The sequence below is a fragment of the Vipera berus genome, assembly GCF_964194415.1.
Source record: "Vipera berus genome assembly, chromosome: 3".
In the NCBI taxonomy this organism is placed as follows: domain Eukaryota; kingdom Metazoa; phylum Chordata; class Lepidosauria; order Squamata; family Viperidae; genus Vipera; species Vipera berus.
Window position 1 is genome coordinate 65241444 of NC_138204.1, and position 21933 is coordinate 65263376.

The 21933-nt window shown below is 36.6% G+C and overlaps 1 protein-coding gene across 4 annotated transcripts in view; it reads right to left on the minus strand.

Moving 5' to 3' along the window:
- Window positions 1-327: 327 nt before the first annotated feature.
- Window positions 328-21933, minus strand: part of USP24 (ubiquitin specific peptidase 24) — a 97917-nt gene continuing 76311 nt past the window's right edge. For 3 of the 4 annotated variants that reach the window (XM_081322892.1, XM_081322894.1, XM_081322891.1), the window contains 19 exons: window positions 20657-20781; window positions 19987-20128; window positions 19128-19278; window positions 15801-15896; window positions 15068-15171; window positions 14854-14967; window positions 14454-14550; window positions 12898-13014; window positions 11463-11555; window positions 10491-10593; window positions 10216-10337; window positions 9856-9969; window positions 8927-8992; window positions 8378-8444; window positions 7364-7442; window positions 6642-6717; window positions 6319-6405; window positions 5632-5742; window positions 328-3717 (listed from right to left, as the gene is read on the minus strand). In XM_081322892.1, coding sequence (XP_081179018.1) covers window positions 3655-3717; window positions 5632-5742; window positions 6319-6405; window positions 6642-6717; window positions 7364-7442; window positions 8378-8444; window positions 8927-8992; window positions 9856-9969; window positions 10216-10337; window positions 10491-10593; window positions 11463-11555; window positions 12898-13014; window positions 14454-14550; window positions 14854-14967; window positions 15068-15171; window positions 15801-15896; window positions 19128-19278; window positions 19987-20128; window positions 20657-20781 — 1927 coding nt within the window. In that variant the 3' untranslated portion in view covers window positions 328-3654. Of the gene's footprint in view, window positions 3718-4817; window positions 4894-5631; window positions 5743-6318; window positions 6406-6641; window positions 6718-7363; window positions 7443-8377; window positions 8445-8926; window positions 8993-9855; window positions 9970-10215; window positions 10338-10490; window positions 10594-11462; window positions 11556-12897; window positions 13015-14453; window positions 14551-14853; window positions 14968-15067; window positions 15172-15800; window positions 15897-19127; window positions 19279-19986; window positions 20129-20656; window positions 20782-21933 lie in introns of all 4 variants that reach the window. The other variant, XM_081322893.1, reaches the window with a different exon arrangement.

Sequence of the window (21933 nt, forward strand, 5' to 3'; positions counted from 1 at the left end):
AATCATGTGTCTGCTCAATTTCTGGGTAAAAATATTTTTAACTAAGGGACCATATTATACATGTTTCCTTAAATATTAAGCTTAGTTCAAAGTAAATGTGTATCGGATTGCAGCCTAAGTTGCATTTCTGTTTTAGAAAAGGCAAAAAGAATATCGAGTCATGAATAAACTGCATGCAATTCTTTGTATGTTATTTTGAAGTTAATACTCAAATTTATTATCTACTGTAATTGCTTGAATTTCTTTGTGATGCAGATTTTACATTTTTATCTGAAATCTATTTATTCTGTTTTATATAACATTTTATAAAGCAATTTCTTTTTGAAATAAAGTTTCATACAATTTTAATGTGGCTGCATTTATGAAACTGTACTTAAAACCCTCCTCTGCATTTTTCTACAATTATATTTAAGGAAAGAGGAACAGGAAAAAAATTAATTTTTATCACATCTTATTTTTTTCATTAGAGATTCAAGCTCATAAGCGATACCATTGTAAAAGGTGAGGGAGAACAAAACACTTTAGGAGGTATAACGTTACCAGATTATATAGAAGATAGGTATGAAAAATATCCTTAATACCCTCAAACCTCTTTTGTATAAAATACTGATATTGTTTTGGTGGTGCAGTGGTTAGAATGCAGTATTGCAGGCTAACTCTGCCCACAGCCAGGAGTTTGATCCTGATGGGCTCAAGGTTGATTCAGCCTTCCATCCTTCCGAGGTTGATAAAATGAGGATCCGGATTGTTGGGGGCAATAGGTTGACATTGGTAAACTGCTCAGAGAATGCTTTCACTATGGGAAGGGTATATAAGTCTTAAGTACTATTGCTATTGCCCTATTATATTTCACATTTCTTCTAGGTAGGAGAAGACAGCACATTAATGTAATCTTCCTACTAGGATCCCAAACTATTTTGCATCTGGTTAGGAAGGCAAAAAACAAACAAACAAACAAAAACAAACAAACTTGGAGCAGGCCAGCCTTATGCTAATACAGGACAAAGTAAGATTCAGAGAATAACTTTCTCATAATTCCATTTTTGAGTGGTGATTTTGAATTCTCAAATTCTCCAACATCCAATTCTAATTGAACAGGAGCTAGATAAATGAACCAGCCAAACCAGCAGCTGTTTTTGTTTTCTTTTAATGATCCTGTAATCCCTTCCATCAGGGTGGAGTTGGGATGACTGGAGCTGAGCGTTTACTGGCCAAATGTCCTTCCTGACACCTAGGTGGAGTTCACAGCAGATATTTTGTCTTGGTGCCCAGAGAGAGAAAAATTGGCTGTTACCTAGGATCAAACTCACAGCCTCCCAATTGTGAGGTGAGAGCTTTACCTCTAGGCCACCACACCTCTCTGTTTTTTAAGTTAATAATCAGGAATCTTTTTCTTTTTTTGGTGAGAGGGATAGACTTTATTCCATTGACCAGGATTTTTTTCCTCAGGGAAACTGCCTCTCCCTTCCATTTTTCACTGCTTTGCGAACTAGTTAAACACAACTGTACACAATAAGAAGATGCAACGGAATTGTAATTGCCCCAATGCTAGAGAACATTATGTATAAAATGCATTTTTCATCCAAAAGGACTGGCAGTAAAAGAGACTGCAAGATTAAAATGTGTGACAATTTGCACGGCAAATGTTTCTTTAAAAAAAAAAGTCTTCAGCCAATTGAAGTGACACCAGCTGGAAGACAAATAATTGACCAAATATTATATTTGAAACCATAACCATTAACTCTACAAGTTGGGAGTGAAGCAGAAAACAGTTTGCAATGGTTTTAGAAAGTATAGCAGTGAAACAGATCATCTTGTGATTCTGAAAAAATGCCCTGCTTCAATTTGGGATAAGACCCCCTTTTCCATAGGAAACAATGCAAATTTAAATGATTTTGGACCGATGCCTTTCTCTTCAAATCAGCTCTATAACTTACTTTCATTTACATTAAATGGAAGATAGGGTGACACAGTCAGGATGGGATAGGAACAACATTTATTCTAAATTTTAAAACATTGTATTAAAATGTTTGAAGGCTTAATAAAATATCTGAGTTCTGCTAACTTCATTGAAAGTATTATCTTCAGAGAAGACATTCAACTGAAGCGTCATTGTTAACAGTATTTCTCTGACTCACCCGTATGGCAGAGAATTTCAACTGGAAGATGTGCAGCTATTTCCAGCAACAGTGAAATGACCTGTTATATTCACAACTAGTGCACAACAGTGAAGTAATTTGTGTGCCAGTTCAGTTTTTGTAACAGTAATAAAAGAAAAAAAAAGAGGCACTTTTTGGCTGCTTGTGCCTTTGACTTGGCAAATCGTCCAGGCACTCTGAGCATTTTCCCCCCAGTTCATGTGCACGGTATATTGTATAAATTAAGGCAAAATTCTTGAACAAAAGCAAAAGGAAAAGCAAATGAAGAAAAAGCGGGGGGGGGGGGAACGGATTCAAAATTGGTGTGGAAAAGTGTTGAGAGTAATTTAAGAGATTATTTAACTGCATTTCACGTGGTAAACAAAAACATATTAAGTTCAATTTGTTTCCAGTTTTGAAAGAATTACACTTGTATTTCAAGTGCTGCCTAGCTAAGCAAAACAGCTTGCAATCCTTTGCCTGTGTTAATTTTTTTTAAAGAATTGAAACATCCCTACTTTATTCCAGTAATCGTATAAAGCCAATTTCTACTTTTTTAATTTAACAGTATAAGCAAATGATTGCAGATCACATAATTAACACAACGGTTTATTCAATATGTCTCCAAGTAGTAGAAGGATGATTTAAGGAGGCAAACAGCAATAAAATTCTGTCTTAAAGTGCTTTTTTTTTTGTTAAACTTACTCATCATTTTCTAAAAAGTTCTACTGATGCCTTAATTGTATTCTTGGAATAAACAAAGCTCTTTTATTGCTCTTACCCTTTCAAGCACACAGCATCAGGAAAAAGGTTACCAATTCCAGACTAACCTGTACCAAAACCATTCCATAAGGAATAATCATCCTTACATAAAAGGGCTCTCTTAAAAACAACCCTTTATGTAAAGCACTATACAAATTACCTAGAGACATATTAAATACAAAAGTCCTTGTGTAAATGTATTCTTAACTAATATTTTACAATGCCAAGTGTAAATCACACATTTTATTTTACATAATTTTGAATATTCCTATTCAATATTTTCAAACAAACAAACAAACAAGATTAAAAATTTGCCATTCATATGTAAAGGCAATCTGATTTTTCTTCCGTATAAAACCCAAGTCTTCCCCCCCCCTTTTTTCTTTTGTTTTGCAGCATCACAGAAAAGCAAAAGTTTTACATTCACTCATTAAATGTTCACATAAAAGTTTCAATAACTTGATAATTGTTCTTAAATGGGTGGAATCTTGACGGGGTTTTGTTTTGTTTTACTCATGCCTAAACTAGCATCTTTATAAGAATCAGAGCAGATGCCGGGAGACTTTCATAGCCTAATGCTGGAACTTCTCTGAAGAATACTTTTAACTCATTACAAAGTACCTATTGATCTTTTGAGAGCATTTACTTTCTTTTCCTCTAAAAGTGAAAACAAAAGGATTCCAGCCATATCACAAAGGCGCTGGGTATTCTCCCACTTCAGAGGAGCTTTTCTCCTCCAGCTTGCAGCCACCAATTAAGTATCCACATCTTCAAGGTCACTTCTAGGTTCGCCAATCATCATGGGAGATACTGAGCCCTTTTAAAAATACAAAAGAATTAGAAAGGTTAGGCTTTTTATTTAAACTGTACAACTAGTTACTGCTGGAAGGTATTATAAGGGATTTTTCAGGAGCAGCCCTTATGCATCATTTAGCAACTGCCTTTGGGAAACCAGAAATTAACCCTATAATTTTTCCACGAAAGGAGCAGCATGGACTGAATGAGAAATATAGATAGCCCTCAGTTAATAACTGCCCCGATTAGCAACTGTTCAAACTTATGACAGCACAATGGTTGTGGCGTCCCGGTGGTCATGGGATAGCGATTTGGGCACTTGGCGACTGGCGTGCCTTTGCAATGGACAGTGTTCTGCAGTCACATGATCACCATTTGCAACTTTCACAGCCACCTTCGGACAGGCAAAGTGAAAAGAGGAACTGGCAGGAAGTCTTAAGCTGCCGTTATTGTGATCACCACGGGTAATTTGTGGGTAATGACCAAAGTGGAATTGATGTAAATCAGGTGGGGTCATATGAAGTATCACTGAATGATCTTGACACATAGCAACAGGATTGCTGGTTTCAACTGCAGTTGTTAAATGAGGACTACTTGTATTAGGCTAGGATGACACACCATGATTAGGAGCACTAAAAGGGAAGCATGTACGGAATTTGCTATATTACAAAAGCAATGTCCCTCAACATATGGCTCCTAAACCAACTTATGGAAGACAAAATCTGTCAATGGCTCCATGTCATGATGACCTTAGAACATGCCTAGAATCAGAGATAACTCTCTTTTAATACCAGTTGGGGGTGAAAATGAGCAGGAGATTGCAGAGATAAAAAAAGGCTTCCTGTCAGCCACTCTGGGTAGAGAATCCATGTTGTCAGATGTAGTTTAATGAACTAATTAGAGATCGCTATTGATAGAGCTTTTATTAGAATATTTTAAAATTTGAAATGTTAATTTCATCTAAGGAAATACTTCCAAAACTGACTACATCAAAGGTTAGTTTAGAAATAAATACAATATAAATTAGATCAGCACTACCATGAACTATCAGGACAGATGGAATATAAATACAGTGCAATGGGATAATATAATCTTGCTATGACTATATTGTGACATTTTTACCTGCTACGTAATGTTTGAATATTGCCCATGTTCGCCATTTCCTTTAGCGCTGGCCTGCCACTGAAGGCAATAGGGCCTTAAAAACAAAGCACATCACGTAAGCTATTATTAGGACTAGGTGAAGCTTCAGATGGATGAATGAATTCAGAGCTTGATTTCAATTATCCCTTCAAACAGAATCTTTGCATTCACTGAAGGTATTACACTGAATTAAAATCCTTGGAACGGCTTCAGAGAAATCTGAGAATCATTAAATGTTCTGATTGACACCCTGTATTCTATTAGCATATTTAGTTCATTTGGAGGGAAGGAAACTGAAATTTGTTTTGCTTCTCCTTTTGGCTTTTGCATAGTCCTCTTTTGTTTTCCTGAACTCGTGGGGTTTTATCCTATTATTGCAGCTTGGGTCTGATGGACTTAAGAGTTCTTCAGTCTTTCAGTCTTTCCATTTCTCCCTCCACTTCTACTGATCACTGTTTTTGTTTCTGGCCAGAGACCGTCCCTGTCTTGTGTTGGTTGAGGTGGCTAAGTCTTTTTTTTATGAAGTGGATAAGTAGATCTTTGCTTAGTATTATGACTGTTGTATACTGTATATGTAAACCCTTTGTGTTATAGTATATTATAGATGCAATAGTGATAATATACACACTTCTCAGTCACAGCACCTAATACACAATCCCTACAAGAGGCTAATTTTTAAAACTTGGGAGTAAGGTATTCCCCATGTCTATAGGTTCTTTGCTAGACGGTTGACAGGCTGTTTGATTTTTGTCAAGCATATACGTCACAGACTAAACAAAATCATCCCACGCACCTGTTGTAGATGTCTGCCTCCATTCTCATTGGCCGGACTGGTCTCGGATCCATTACTGCTTCCTGATTGATCTTTTTCATTCAGCAAGGCTGTGGCATATGCCAGTGTGTCCTAAAGGAAGAGTGTCAGAACTAAAAGCTAAGCTAATGTGTTTAGATGCAATTGGAAGTCACTGGGAAAAAAGATATATAGTAGTAGGAAATGAATTCAAGCTATATACTGATCTTTCCTTTCAACCCCAAAATTAATGAAAAATATTCCACTTATAATATTCCCACATAGTAGCCTTAATATCTATGTATCACTGTACATATTCAGACAATGCTTTAGAGTGCATGCTTTAAAAGCAATAAGAAGAGCAATCTTCTGAGTCCCCCCATCTCAAGAGACAGACAAAAGTTGGATGCTTTAATGATTCCCATTAAAGATGCAGCTGCTTTAAAATACTCTAGTCAAAGCTTTAAAAGTACTTTAAAGTACTAAAGTACTTATCTCCCCATCTTCTGAAACTGCTCCTCCAAATTATTTTCTAAGCATGCAATAATATAATTAGTATGCTAAATTCTATAAAGAACAAAAAAGCTTAGCAAAATCCTTTTGGTTCATCTGGGTGTTTAAAAAAAGCAACTGCCATTTTTAAAGTAAAAGGAACAAAAATGCAATAAATTTACAACCAGTTTTACTGACCTGTGCAGAAATTGTGCGCTGAAAGGTTTTGGCAGTTGAGGTTTCATTGGATATATTACTTTGTGGAGCCCAATAATGTTCAGACATCTAGAAAAATGTGAAAACGTGAAAGCACTAATTAATGAAAATCAAACAGCAAATTGTTACTGGATTGGATTTCAAAAGGAAATCAGTTCTAAAATGAAAAATTCCCTGCTCCCTCTTCCTCACTATTGACCCACTGAAGAAACGTCTGAACCACGAGGAAGAGGATTTATTGAGATTAAATAACACTGAATTACATTGTACCTGTATATATTTGTTTTTGTAATAATAAGTATTACCTTTATTTGAAGCCACTGAACAGCCCAACTCCAATGATGAGAATTCTCCTTAAAATAATCTTTAGCAGCAGGGCATCTTTAAGAGAGAAGAGAAATTATGAAAATTATGTATCTGAGATATAAAAGGATTAGGTTCCCTCTTCTTTTTAAATTATTCCAATTTACAAGAGGTTCCCTTTCAGGTCACATAGAAATAATTCTTGGTATTTACTATGTGAATTCTGACTTTGCTGCCAAATCAAAGCAAGGAGGATAAAATATTTTGAAAGGATATTAGCAATAGTTGTAGCTTCACATTAATACATGGCTATTTACAAGCCTATGTTTTAGTAAAGGTGTCCTCTGTGGGCCTTTTTCTGTTGAGATTTACAGAGTGTTTCTTCATGCTGGTTTTTTTTCCCATCCCAAGGCTTTCCTATGAGAATATTTCCCCCCAATTCTTTTTAATGGTTTGTTAATATTGCTCCTTTCACCAATATTTCTGTACGTTGGCTAGTCAGTAGTACTTACTCTGGCAATGCTAATATTTCACTACCTAGATTACAGAGAATGGGAGTGAAGTGCTACTCCCATTGTTTTCTATAGCTAGAACACTCCAGCCTTTGCATCTGGCTTTGAGTTTGATACAAAAGATATTTAAAATGTCATCCACATCCTAGTTTATTAAGAGTGTAAAACCTGGCAATCAATAGCATTGTTTTTCACTTTTACTACATACTTACTTTTGAGCAAGTGTGACTAAGAATTTGACACACTGATAGCAACGACTACTGTCCACGTGGTTACTGTGATGCATCAGGGCTGTTAACAGAGGGTATGTAAACAAAAATAATTTCTAAAAGGAGTCACTATCTTGAGCAAATAGATTATATACACAGTCTCAATGCTCATGTGTCAAGAACAGTTTACAGCTCTTTTAAACCTTCCATTTTATTTCAACTTATCTTTGCACATTCACAGTTAAACTCCATTTCAAGGTGCATTAATTGATGTAGATCATGACATTAGCTATGATTTTACATTTAGATATCATGCCGAACCAAGCTGCTTTTTAATCAGCTTGCCAATGTCTGAATTTAGGCTATGGCTCATTATTTTTTATTCACAAAGGAATTCTTTTTAAAGATTAATATACAGCAAAATAAATTTTAGCAAATAAGCTGCAGATATTTTAAATCTGTAACATAGTCTGAATTTATAATCTTTTATTTCTCCGATATCATGTACTTAAGTTGCAGTAATCCAAATGCCAAAAATACTGTATATGAATCAAGTTGCTATCATGAGAGAAATAGCACTTTAGGAGTTTATTTACATTATGTATAAATCATACTTATATGGTTGTTCATCTCACACAACATTCTTGAATTATATATTTTATTTATAAATTCTTTTTCTGATTACTTCTAAAGAAATTCTTCTATGTATATAGAGACTTTCAAAACTTTTCTTTATTTCAAAGTGATTTCCCAAGTAATTAAAACATCAGGAGTCTGGTGTACTTTTTCCCAACTAACAAATGTTATTAAAATTTTATAAATGAATTAGAAAAGCTGCTGCCAGTCTCCTGATTTTTATCCATCTCAAAGAATAACATGGCTTTCTTCTTACAATGTCTGCAGCTAGAAGCACCAGTATAACTAAAGTCTCTTGGTATTTAAAAATACTGTATCTTTTTGGGATTCATTGCACTTTTCTCTGAAACACAGTTACTAATTCTATGCAGCGGTACTAACCCAGCAATCCATTTTCCGTCTCAAATGCAAATTTGACCCTCTCTATTTGTAAAGGATCTTCAATAATCTGTGAAACAACAGAGAAGGTTAGGCTAAGCTACGCTGAATCTAAAACCAACAACAGTTCAAGTCTACTTAAAAGAGATAAGATTAACTAAAAAAGTTTATCACACTTAATCAGTTACACTGAGGCTTGTGGTGCACAGCTTCTACTGAAAGCAATTAGAATAGAACAGATATTTTTTGGCTTAAGCAGAATGCTGTGTCAAGCCAGATAATAAAAAATAGGCAAAATTTTAACATAATGGCTACGTATCTACCAAAGTATAATTTACGTCACTAAAATATATGATATTTATAAATTAGGTCCTATAAGTAGAGACATTGACTTAATTTTGGGGGGGATTTTTATGTATATTTTAAAGTGCTGAGAATAAAGTTAAAAGTTTTAGTACTAAGTTCAATGGCATACCCATTCAGTACTGTTTCTAAGAACAACAGGGGCAAGCTTGACATGAGGGAGACTTCACTTTTTATCTTATTACTTACCAATATCTCATGTAAGAGATGGAAAATATTCTTCAGCTCATGAGGTGGAGCTGTCTCTAGTTGATTCTGCAAGGCAAAAATATAAATACAGGCAAGCAGAATGTACACAGTCAAACTATTTACGGTATTTGTATTTTAGAAACAGTCATTGTAAAAGATTCATAGATATTTTTGTTCTCTCAGAAAGTAATGCTATACATTTCAATAAGACTTTACACCTCATTCCGACAGAATTTTTCAAGTTGTGGAATTTTTTTTCTGAAAAGCATTTGTCTGGGATACTAAAGAATACATAGCAAGAGTAGTTTGTGTAAAAATGGAAATTTTGAGAAAAAAAAATATTTTCAAGCATACAAGCTATGGATATATACTGTAAATTGGTGGACTATATGGGGAAGAAGAGTAAGAAATCATAAGACATTTCGTAACTCCTTAAAGTAAACAGCACTGAAAACTAAAGTGTGTATCAGTCCTTAGATTCAGAAGGAATAAGCAGTTGCCAACACAATGGAAACTAAAATTTAAAAACTAGAGCCTTGGTGGAGCAGTGGGCTAATGCCTCCTTAAGTAACACCAGCTGCCTGCAATTAGTGCAGGTTCGAGTCCCACCAGGCTCAAGGTTGACTCAGCCTTCCATCCTTCCGAGGTAGGTAAAATGAGGACCCAGATTGTAGGGGGCAATTAAGCTGACTTTGTAATAATGCCGCTTGGGGTGTGTGTGAAAGCCCAAATAAGCAGGCATATACATAGAATGAAGGCTATTGCTAAGCTTGTAAGCCGCCCTGAGTCTTCGGAGAAGGGCGGGATATAAATGGAATTAAAATAAAAAAATTTCTACAGCAGGATGCATATTCTTAAATCAGTGCCTCAGGAGCTGGGTGTCAATTCCAGAACAATTCATGTCTTGAAAATTTATTACAAAAATGTACCTTGATGAAATGCAACATGGTAAGGGAAAAGTGCTCATTGCAAAAGCAGCAGTAGACCACCATCTCAATAAGGGTCGACAGTGATCCAGTTAGCTCTCTTAAAGCATGCATCACCTTTGAAAGAAGAGCAGAGGATTATTATTATTATTATTTAAAAAATCAGTAGATAGTACAACTTGGCAAGCATTTCATTCCATACTTATTTGGTTATCTCTTCACAATTTGGAATGCAGTATTGTAGTTGTAATAACATCATTTCTAAACAATGTTGTGAGACTGGTTTTTAGACCAACTTGATTAAAGCTTTCATTTAGCATTATATTTAACCCATCATAAAATAAATGTAAAATAGATGTTTACCTCCATTAAATAAGGCTTCCCTTCAGATAGGAACATCAAAGCTTCTACTTCTTCATGAAGGGCCAGGAGTGGCCCTGAAGTAGTAATGCTAAGGGGCGAATGCAGAGCAAACAAACCAGGAGCTGTAAAAGAAGTACAAATATAAAACTACACTTGGTCCTGAGAAACACTGACGATAAATAATAATTTAAAAATGGTCAGGGGTGGCAAACATACTGCAGCTATAACACATGGTCATCTAGCTAGGATCATCAAGAAAAACTGGGAAGACTTACCTACATTCCTCTGTGAGGAGACATCCGAATGCAAGACAAACAGTGCCACAGTATTATGGAGAAAGCCAAATTCCCGGGCTTGTGCTGAACTCCATCTGCGGTTCTGTTTTGTTAAGAATATACCAAGCATCGTATAAGCACTAATAGCTCCTTTACTATATCTTTTCATTCATAAAGGCATATTATCAAAGACTGGTTCAGCCAGGCTGAATGGCAAGAGCGTGCTTTCAGAGTGATTTGGCGACTCTGAGGGATGAAAAAAAGCTACCACAGCCTAAATAAGTAGCAGCTGTTCTCTATTCAAGATGAGCATAAGCTACATCATCCTGAAACTCCAAGTAGTTCCAAGAGAATGGGCAGGCTGAAAGGCAGATAGATTAGACCAGGGGGAGGCAACCTCGTCTCTTTTATGACTCATGGACTTCAACTCCCAGAATTCCTGAGTCAGCTATGCTGACTCAGGAATTCTGGGAGTTGAAGTCCACGAGTCATAAAAGAGACGAGGTTGCCTCCCCCTGGATTAGACTTTCTAGCATAGCCAGTTTCCAAGCTATGTATTCCCTTAAATTGTCAACACCATTCATGGGCATAAAGGGTACTTCAAGAAGTAGACATTCAGAATCACTCAAATTTAACTGTGCTGAATCACATTTATCTGACAGTCCCATAACTGGCAGTTAGAGGTAATTTAGGCTAAACAGCTCTCACATACTTTCCTAGTTAGGGGCTACTTTTGAATGAACAGAAGCTGTAATTGCAGGGAACGTTGCCATTCTTGGGGGAAAACAATATTATTACAATTCTTGCAGTCTTCCTGCATTCAAAAGGAGCAGGGATTGTAGCAAAGCCTACAGAGTGAATGGGTCTTCTCAAAGTCCCAACCAATTAGATTTACTGCTAAATCTAATGTAGTTTTACTAGACTAAAACGCACGCTCTCTCAGAGACTGAAATGTTATCTCTATGTTCTTACCTGGTTATTCTGCCGGTTGGGACCAAGAAGGAAACAGATCATATGACTCAAGGCACTATGCCTGAGGAGGAGGTCACAGGCTCTGATACCCTGCTGTAAAAAGACAGGAGAAAGAGGGTTATATTCTAGAAAGCAAAGAGAGACCACACAAAAAGGTTAAATATTATTTATCATTGATCAAGCATCTACTGCAAAATGCTTCTTAAAACCTATTTCATTACATTTAACTATGTTGATCTGTTGACTTTGAATGGTTATGTGACACCAAACTACCTTTGAATTTTCACTTTGCTTTTTTCCTTTGGTTTCCCCCCCCATTAGCTCAATAATAAGAGATCATTGCGAATGATCTTCAAGAACTGAAACATAACAACTAAGAGGTAATTATAATATAGTACCTATAACTAAAATCTACTTATTACACTGTTCTGTGAACTACTGTGCAAAGAATAGCAAAGGGTGGCATTTGAAGCAGCATGAGGTTAATGCCTGTAAATCTTCAAACTACTTTAAATTCTTAGGCTCAAAAAAAAACCTGCTTCCTTTCCAATATCAACTGGAACTGGTCCTGGAGAAAGGAGGAGAACCATTGTAACATGATACCTCCCATTCCAACCCCTTGAGCCATCCCAAAATAACATCATGATTGATGGTACAGAAAGTCTCAGAAAGATCAGGGAGGGCCAGGATGGATGTTCTAACCTCTAGCCCATCAGAAGTCATCAACAAGCACAGCGAATGTTGCCTCAGCACCATATTTAGGCCTGAATCCTGACTGAAAAGGCTCAGATAATCCACTTCTGCAGGATCCAATCTGGGTCAGTCACCGGGACCAAAGGTTTAGTCTTCCGAGCTTTCGGACTCTTGCTGGAGCCCCCATCCTCAGGGAACTTAAAAGCTTGGGAAATGGGCCCCTCCTTAGTCAACAGTAGTGCAGCAAAGCCAACAACTTAATAGCCAGCCATCAGCGCCCCAATCAACATCTAAAAAGCCACACACAACAGGCACCGTATAAATAGCACACACAGAATAGCCCAAAGCACACAATCCGCTAGAGAGAAGTTCTCTGAGGATGGGCTTCAGAACAATTCTGAAAGCTCGGAAGACTAAAAACTTTTGGTCCCGGTGACTGACCCAGGTTGGATCCTGCAACATTATCCTGGGACACGTACATTCACCTTCCTTTGTGATAATCCACTTCTCCCAGAGCCTTCTGGCGCTTTTTCAAAAACCTTCCCTAGGAGAACTTTGAATTTCAGTTTACTTTTCTTACGGTATAGGCAAGTAGAAATGATCACTTTGTATACGGTAGAGAACTTCCACTTGGCAAAGGACAGCTTTCCCCCCCCATGTGATACTGGAAACTTTTTGTAAAATAGCTTCATTCTTTCATCTAATTACAACACTTTGAAAAGTAGAATAGTTTTTCCTTTACCTTTTGTACAAAATTGTTGAACAAGAAGAAATACTGGGCACAATTTTTACAGTTTTCAGGGACATCTTTGTCCAATAGACTCAGCAACACTTCTATTAGTTGATGCAAGCTTTTTAGCTGTCAAAGAAGTAGAAGTAAGAAGGGCTTTATTTGAAATTATCAATTTAATAATTTAATAATTCAGGTTTACAATGAATATAAAAAAACACCTGAAAGCAAAAAAAATCCCCCCCCCCAAAAAAGCTTGCAACAAAACCTGACACTTTCTTAGAGTCTTAGAAATCAGACAGCTTCAGAACAAAAGGACTGGTCATATGTAGGTTTCAATATACAGAAAGTGTAGAATAACCTGAATGAACGAACCCTTATTGTCAAAGTACAACCATGTATACATTGAGATTGGCTGAGCCTCGGTTCTGAGCAATGATGGAGTAGTTAAATAAATCACTCAGTAGAAAGTCTAAACAAACTTGACATAATTTGGTCACAAAAAGTTTCATATTTTATACTTGCATATTTTTTAACCCAAAAAAATATAAATTTAATACTAAAATTGATATTGAGAGTCCAGCAAAAAAAAAAAAGGAACATCCAGTAATGCAGGGCAAACAAGCAGGTTTGGTGGTTGGGACATTCTCAGAAGGGTCCCTCTTGCAGATGCTGCTGCTTGAAGAAGGAGAATAATCTTTCAGTTAGCCAGGGCATAAACCAGCTAACACTTTTAGGATTAATTTCAAGACCTTAAAATGTGCTCGGTAAGTGAATAAATGTAAAAGCCTCATTCTCTGGCCTCTGGCTCCTGGAGCCTGACTAAACCTTGAGCATTCTCTATCTACGCCTCTTCTCCGCGAGCTGCATTGGCTTCCAGTTGCCCTCCGGGTGAGATTCAAGGTGCTGGTGATGACCTATAAAGCCCTAAATGGCATGGTCCCGGATTATCTTAGGGAGCACCTGCTGCCAGCATCAACTTCCCATCGTCCTGAGTGCTCCCATAGGGAGGGCCTCCTTAGGGTGCCGCCGGTTAGGGAGTGCCGGCAGGTGATCCCCTGTGGGCGCGCCTGCCCTATGGAATGATCTGCCTGTGGAACTCCGGACCGCCCCCGACCTTCGTTCGTTTCGCTGGGACCTGAAAATCTGGTTCTTTGATCTATCTGGCCTGGACTGAGGGGTTTTAAGTTTTTAAACTTTGTTTTAATTTGTTGGGCTATTAATTAATTTAATTCATTTTAATTCTATTTCTATTTCAACTTTTATATTGTCTTTTAAATTTTGCCCTGTAAACCGCCCTGAGTCCTTCGGGAATAGGGCGGTATATAAAACTAATTAATTAATTAAATAAATAAATCATAACCCTGCAGCCTGAAAGACCTGAAACAAGTTTTAAAAAGAATTGTAACAGGTGTTTTCATAAAAAAAAAATCTACTGAGTTTAAACATTACATTCATAGCAATTAGAAATTATATGGTTCTTGTTAACTAATTTCAGGTGAGCAAATGACAGAAATCAATAATATGCAATGAATGATAGAGCAGTATGTTATTTGTACATTACTGACCTTTTCTTGATGAAACAAGGCACTGTCTAAGGTTTTTTCAAGAATTGTGGCTACAGCAACTCTCACTTCTCTTACACTGCATTCCAGCAGAAACGTTCTGAAAAATACCCCGTCATTGAGAAGTGAGTTCTTTCATGCTCTAATTTAAATCATCATTGCTTTTTTTTCCTACTGGGAAACCTAATATTCACATGCCTTTGAGATTAGAGAGACTAGATAAGATACTGCCTCTTGAGGTATCTACAAACCACGGGCTTATTATGGGCTTGCTGATATCTCTGCACATAGTAAGGGATATTTTTCTCATAGCTATATAAATAAGAGCTATGTAAGCAGGGGAAGACTTGAACTGGAAAGAAGGATACGATATCATGGAATCTTATCAAACAGATTGACTTACTTAATAAGTTCTCGTCCTTCAGCTTCAACTAAATATTCAACTAACCACTGACAAGCATCAACACTTTTAGAAACTAAAGCATCAATGGTTGCAATCCATTCTTCTGTATCAGTCCTTAAAGGAAGCAAACAGAGGAATATTGGTATGACCAGAAAAGAATGAGTACCGGTATATGTGCATTCTTCAGAAAAAGAACTTTTAAATAAAAGGTCACCTGAGTTTTTTCTTTGTTCGCAGGTAAGTTTGGAACAGAAATTGGACTGCTAGTTGTAAGCTCACTCTTGCCATAGATGGATAATAGGTATGTTTCAACTTTGTCTAGACAGAGAGACATTAGGTTATATAAGGCTGCATTTCAGTTAGATTTCTTAAACACAATTCTTAGAACTATAAGTTGTAAACGCCAGTTTTAACAAGAAAGTGTAAAATGAAAAAGTTTCTACCACTTGGGGAAATAAATGACCTCCAAGCCAACCTCTTTCTCCCCATAACCAGTGACTGAAGCTATTCACTACTAAACAATACTTCCACTCTCTCAATTCTCGCACTGGTTCAGAAAAATATGATATTAAATAGTATTGCTCCTGTCATGTGGCCACACCTGAATCCAGATTAAATAAATATCTAATCAATTTCTTCTAACATGCTCAACAGTTGATCCCTTCCATTCTCTCAACAAACATCCCTACAAAAAGAAAGATTTAAAACTGGGTAATAATTATACAGAATAACTTGATCCATGCAGGATCTCTTTCAAGCCTGTTGGCACAACCCGTCCAACATATTGATAACGATCTGGTGATCATAGATCTCCAGAACTTTGAAGGAGCTTGAACTATGCTAAGATAATTCTAGAGGCTAGCCCTGTCCACCTTTTGTGTGTTCACAGGCTAGTATATCTGATGTTGCATGGAGTTAATAACTGAAATATTAAATTCACTACTCACGACATTTAATGAAGCTAATGACAGAACAAAACTAAAATAGTCACTGCAGTAGACATCCCTGTTCTTCATAAATTTCAGGTTTTCATCTCTCACCATCTGAAAAACAATGTGTTCTTGTAATAATCAGTATCAAGAAAATGTTTAAAAATATGATACTATAAGCCAGACATGTCAAACACAAGGCCCAGGGGCCAGATCCGGCCCGCGAAGTGGTTTCATGCGGCCCGCGAAGCCATCCTGGAAACAGTGAGGGAACGGCCCCCACTGCCTTGGCCCTGGCCCAGAGACCCTCCTTCTGCCAGAGACCCCCCAGATCTGTCCCACTCCTGCCCAGGCCCCCATAGGCACCCTTGATGCGAACGATGTAGAGCTGGCCATGCCCACCCAGTAGGCCATACGCACTCTAGCCACGCCCACCCAGTAGGCCACGCCCACCCAGGCCACGCCCACCTGGCCCCCTGAGGGCAACTGCAATGCTGATGCGGCCCTCAATGAAATTGAGTTTGACACCCCTGCTATAAGCAATAAAAGGGAGTACAGGGTATTCAGACGCTATATATACATATATTAGAAATCTCACTAAAATCTCATTAGAGATTTTATTAATTAAAATTCGAGAGTCCTCTATGATAAAGGGAATTAAAATAAAACAGAATGATTATAGACCGAGAGCTTTTGCTGATGACTTGGTTGTGACAGTATCCCAACCGTTACAGTCGGTTATAGACTTGATGGAAATTATAACTCAGTATGGTAAGGTTTCTGGGTTCAAGGTGAATAGTAATAAGACTAAGATATTATCCAAGAACTTATCTATGAGTGAAAGGGATATGTTATCTAAATTAACAGGTTTTGAAATAGTGAAGAAGGTTAAATATCTAGGAGTATATATTGCAGCCTCAAATGTAAAATTGTATAAGAATAATTATGAAACACTATGGTTGAAGGTACAAAGGGACTTAAATAATTGGAAAAAATTACAATTATCATTACTGGGAAGAATTGCAGTTGTTAAAATGAATGTTCTACCAAAGTTTCTCTTTTTGTTTCAAATGATACCTATATTGAAAAAGGATGCCAACCTTGATCAATGGCAGAAGGGTATTAACAAATTTATCTGGGCGGGGAAAAAACCAAGAGTTAAATTTAAGATTTTACAAGATGCCAGGGAAAGAGGGGGACTCAAGGCACCGAATTTGAAATTGTACTATGATGCGGTTGCCTTGACCTGGATTAGTGATTGGCTTAATTTAACTAACAAGAGAATACTTCATCTTGAGGGATGGGATTTGGTATATGGATGGCATGCATATTTGCTTTACGATAAGAAGGTGGACAGGGCTTTTAAATCCCATATTCTTAGAAGTGCTTTATTGCATGTCTGGAAAAAGTATTATTATAAGTTAAATTATAAAATACCGATTTGGGGAATTCCTGGACACGCGATAGAGGGCGTATCTATGGGAGTGAGTATGGATATGGTTTCTTATAAGGAATTACTTAGATTGCAAGGGAATGATTGGCAACTTAAACCATTAGAGGAGTTAAGACAAGAAAACATAAGTTACTCTTGGTTTCAATATACCCAATTGAAAGCTAGGTGGAAGTCAGATCAAAAGGTTGGCATCACAATTACAGATCAAAATTTAGTAAAGCAAATTAGAGATTTAAATTGTGCACATATAAAGAGGATATATAATGCTTTAATTGAATTGGATTCGGAAACGGAACTGGTTAAAGACTGCATGATAAAGTGGGCACAAAATATTCAGGAACCAATTTCGTTGGACACCTGGGAGATAATTTGGGTCAGAAATGTTAAATTTACTCAGGCTCAAAATTTAAGAGAAAATTTTTATAAAATGTTTTATAGATGGCATCTGGATCCCAAGAAGTTGTCCAACATGTATCCTAATTTACAGTCTAAATGTTGGAGGTGTGGTAGTTTAGAAGCTACCTATTTTCACATATGGTGGACTTGTAGAAATATAAAAGCTTTTTGGATTAAAATTTGGTGGAACATTCAAAAGATTTTTAAGAGAAAGATAAAGTTTTCTCCGCAATTGTTTCTATTGGGTATTGTTGTAGATTGTGATGTTAAAGAAACTAACTTGATGTTGAAGATGATAACAGCAGCACGGTTACTGGTGGGACAATATTGGAAGAAGGATAGTTTGCCCACTATAGAAGAATGGGTGTTTAAAGTTTTGAATCTTGCAGAAATGTCTAAGATTTCTGCTTATTTGAAAGATCATTCACAGGAAAGATATATTTCAGTTTGGAGGAGATGGATAAATTATATTCAGAACAAATATGGGACTAAAAAGTTCCATTTAGCTTATGAGTAGATTTTAGTGGGATATTGTTATTGGCACGTTGTTTGTAGTTATATTAAAGGGGAGTTAAAGCACATTATGAATTTGGTTAATTGTATATTATGCATAATTTTTATTTAGAATATGATTGTTGTAACTATAATCCTGTATTTAGCTCTGGGAAGTGGGTGGGGGAAGTGGGTGGGTTTGGGGTGGGAGGGATTTGGGGATATATTGTAAAATTTTGTTTTTGTAAAACTCTTTAATAAAAAAAAATAAATCTCACTAAAAAAACCCCACTTTATTATTTTATTGTGCTTCACACATGCCTAAAAAGCATACCATTTCCTTTCACAATAAGCTGGGTTATGCAAGGTGCTAAAAAGGAATAATAATAAATCTATGTCTTCCTTCTTTTATCATATGCATTCACACTAACTTTTGTCCTATGTGTTCATACTTCTGACATATATTTTAGCCTTTTATTCCTAATTAAACTAGATCTTCACTTTCCTGCATGTAATTCTTTGGTTTCACTGCATGTTTTCCAAGGGCAGAAAGTTAGAGAGGTATCATAAATGCTGTTGGCACAAACAAGATTTTGTTTAGACTAAATAAAGTTTCTGATCTTAACTATTCTTTCAATTTTACTTCAGATACTCTTTATGGGTCATTCTCCTTGCCTTCTTTTTCTTTCTCATGAACACAAGATTCTTGTTTTGTCAAATGCTTGGGATGGTAAATGCTTGGGACTGCTAAAGGATTGTAGCAATATTATTTATAAATAGGCATGGATTCTTCAAACAGCAGCTTAAAGTATGTGCTTTACATTAAGTTGATACAAGGAAACAAAGTCAATTTTTGATAATTAGCAAAATGTAAATTTCTAATATTATTTGTTGGTTGTTTCAGAACTGAAACTACTATATAAAGAAATACTGATTATATATTTATACTTCAGCAAATGACCATGAAAATCTAACTTTTTAACAATGCTGTAATTATGGCTTACCTGATATATTCGAACTGGAATCTTCTCCACAAATAAGCCTTTTTTTTCTCCCTTTTTAACCAATTTGGTCAAAATGGACAGACGATCACTACTAGGTCTGTGGGGACGTGGAGATGATTGGGGTGAAATATCTGGAGAAGATGGGGCAGACCTGAAAAAAATGATATTACAAACATTAATTGTCCATCAGTTTCTATACCTCAAGTTTAGTGTACATCCTGCATTGTACATTTGATTGCACAGCTTGTATAGGTAAATATGAACTATATTCTGTCATTATTAATGTATTAAATACTTATCTATTATACAACAATCCTCCATATCAGAGAAACTCTCACCTCTTTGCAAATTTCTTAAATGAATGCGTGAGGTCTATCTCTCCATAAATAAAACTGGTGATTTATTTGAGGTTAGTATAGGACAAGAAATACGTATTTTAAAAGGATAGAGATCTAAAGCAATGGATAAAAACACAGATTCACTAATGTGGTCAACCACATTTACAGCTGTGGCAAAAACTGTTAATATAACTAAGTATCATGCTGGGAATCACTAGCTGGCAGGAAGCCATCTGTCAAATTAAAATAGTGCGCGCGCGCGCGCACACACACACACACAAACACACACACACTTTTCTTTTCTTTTCTTCAGTATCTATTTTCAAATTTCTCTTGGCTTTTCCCAAGCTCTAAACATGTTGCAACTTGTCCTAGGATTATGTATAGTCAGACACAGGCTCAAGGATACCCTTCTAAATAGGTTTTGTTCTAGGACAGGATAACCTTAATTTTGGAAAGTCAGAAGTACTGAAATTTTGTAGATGAATCAAAGGCTGGATTTTAAAGAGAAGAAAGCTTACAAGGAGAGATCCTCAGCTTCTTGACGCACAACACTGACTCGACTTTTCTTTGGCAAGACTGGGGAGTTCTGTTCAGAGACCCGTTGATAGAAGAGCATGTAGGCATTCCAGTAGCGACGGCGAACATCAGGATACGGGTTTGCTGAAGAAGAAAGAAAGGAGTGAAGGAAGGAAATATTCTGATTGGGAAACCTGATTCCGATAGTAAGAGTACACCTTAAGTACATTTTCATAAAGTAGTTTATGATAGTAATTAAAACGGCTGTAGTAAAAGCACTCAAATAGTTGTGTGTCTCATCTGAAAGGGACTAAACAGAAATTTGTCCTCCCCAGTTTATTCCTGAAGCCCCATTAATCTTGGCACAACCAATGCTATTAACTTACTTACTAAGATTTCTAGGGGAAAAACACCAAGGTGAGTAATTTTACGTTGCTCAGCTAGCTATACAGTTTATTCCATTTTTGACTCCGAACCATCTGTTATTTATTAGTGCTTATTTTTATGTTATCTATTCCACAAAATTAATTAGTAGCCTAATTAAAATATATGTAAGTCACATTTGTGAGTTTCAAGATTTGATTAAAGTTTTTTTCAAATGATGTTCCTAACAAGATTAAGATATGCTAAAAACACTTGTAAGAGATAATGAAAATGTAGGCTTATACTTACATTGATCATAAACCTTTGGTCTATACTCTCCTCCAAAACATTCATACTCCAAAGTTTCATCATTAAGTTCAAATTCTTCAACAACAGTGTCATTAAATTTATACCATTTTCCTTTCGCACTTCCCCTGTGGTTACAGGAAAAAACAAACAAACCCAGACTACATTCATTTTTGAACATGGTGTTTTAAATGTTTCAGGTGATACCTTAAAATATAACTATAGCACAACTTATATCTTAAATGCTATTTTTTTTTTACTTTCCAGTCCCATTCACTCCTTCATCCCCAATCAACATTCATCAGATTTATTAAGTCTTTGGAAATTTTGAAGATTAATTTTATTATTTGTTGCATTTCTGGGGTTTCTGGAAATCTAGGGGTTTCTCCGAGTCTGTCAATAACCCTTTTCTATATCTATGTTGGCAAATAGATGGGGAAGAAATGGAGGTAGTGACAGGTTTTTTTTCCCTGGGCTCCAAGATCACTGCAGATGGGGACTGTAGCCAAGAAATTAAAAGACACTTGCTCCTCAGGAGGAAAGCCATGGGAAAACTAGACAGCACACTAAAAAGCAGAGACATCACCCTGTCAACAGAAGTGCGTATAGTCAAGGCTATGGTCTTCCCAGTTGCAATGTATGGCAGTGAAAGCTGGACCATAAGAAAGGCTGAGCGCCAAAGAATTGAGGCCTTTGAACTACGGTGTTGGAGAAGACTCCTGCGAGTCCCTTGGACTGCAAGGCGATCAAACCGGTCAGTCCTAGAGGAGATCAACCCTGACTGCTCTTTAAAAGGCCAGATCCTGAAGCTAAAACTCAAATACTTTGGCCACCTAATGAGAAGGAAGGACTCACTGGGGAAGAGCCTAATGCTGGGAAAGATTGAGGGCAAGAGAAGAAGGGGACGACAGAGAATGAGGTGGCTGGATGGAGTCACTGAAGCAGTAGGCGTGAGCTTAAATGGACTCCAGCAGATGGTAGAGCAGAGGAAGGCCTGGAGCAAAGTTGTCCATGGGGTCGCGATGGGTCGGACATGACTTCGCAGCTAACAACAACAATATCTATGTTAGTTTGCATACATAACAATGGCACTCTGAAAAAGAGTGTTATATATTCTTCCTGTCTTCTGTTAAGCCAAGTTTGCAAAACACATCAACATACAAATATTCTAGTTTACCAACATACACTGTATTTCATATCTGCCTTTAAATCTATAGCTTCACGACCAGTCTAGGCAATCAGTTAATGGAGCAATATGTAAAAGGAAAATATTAATCCAA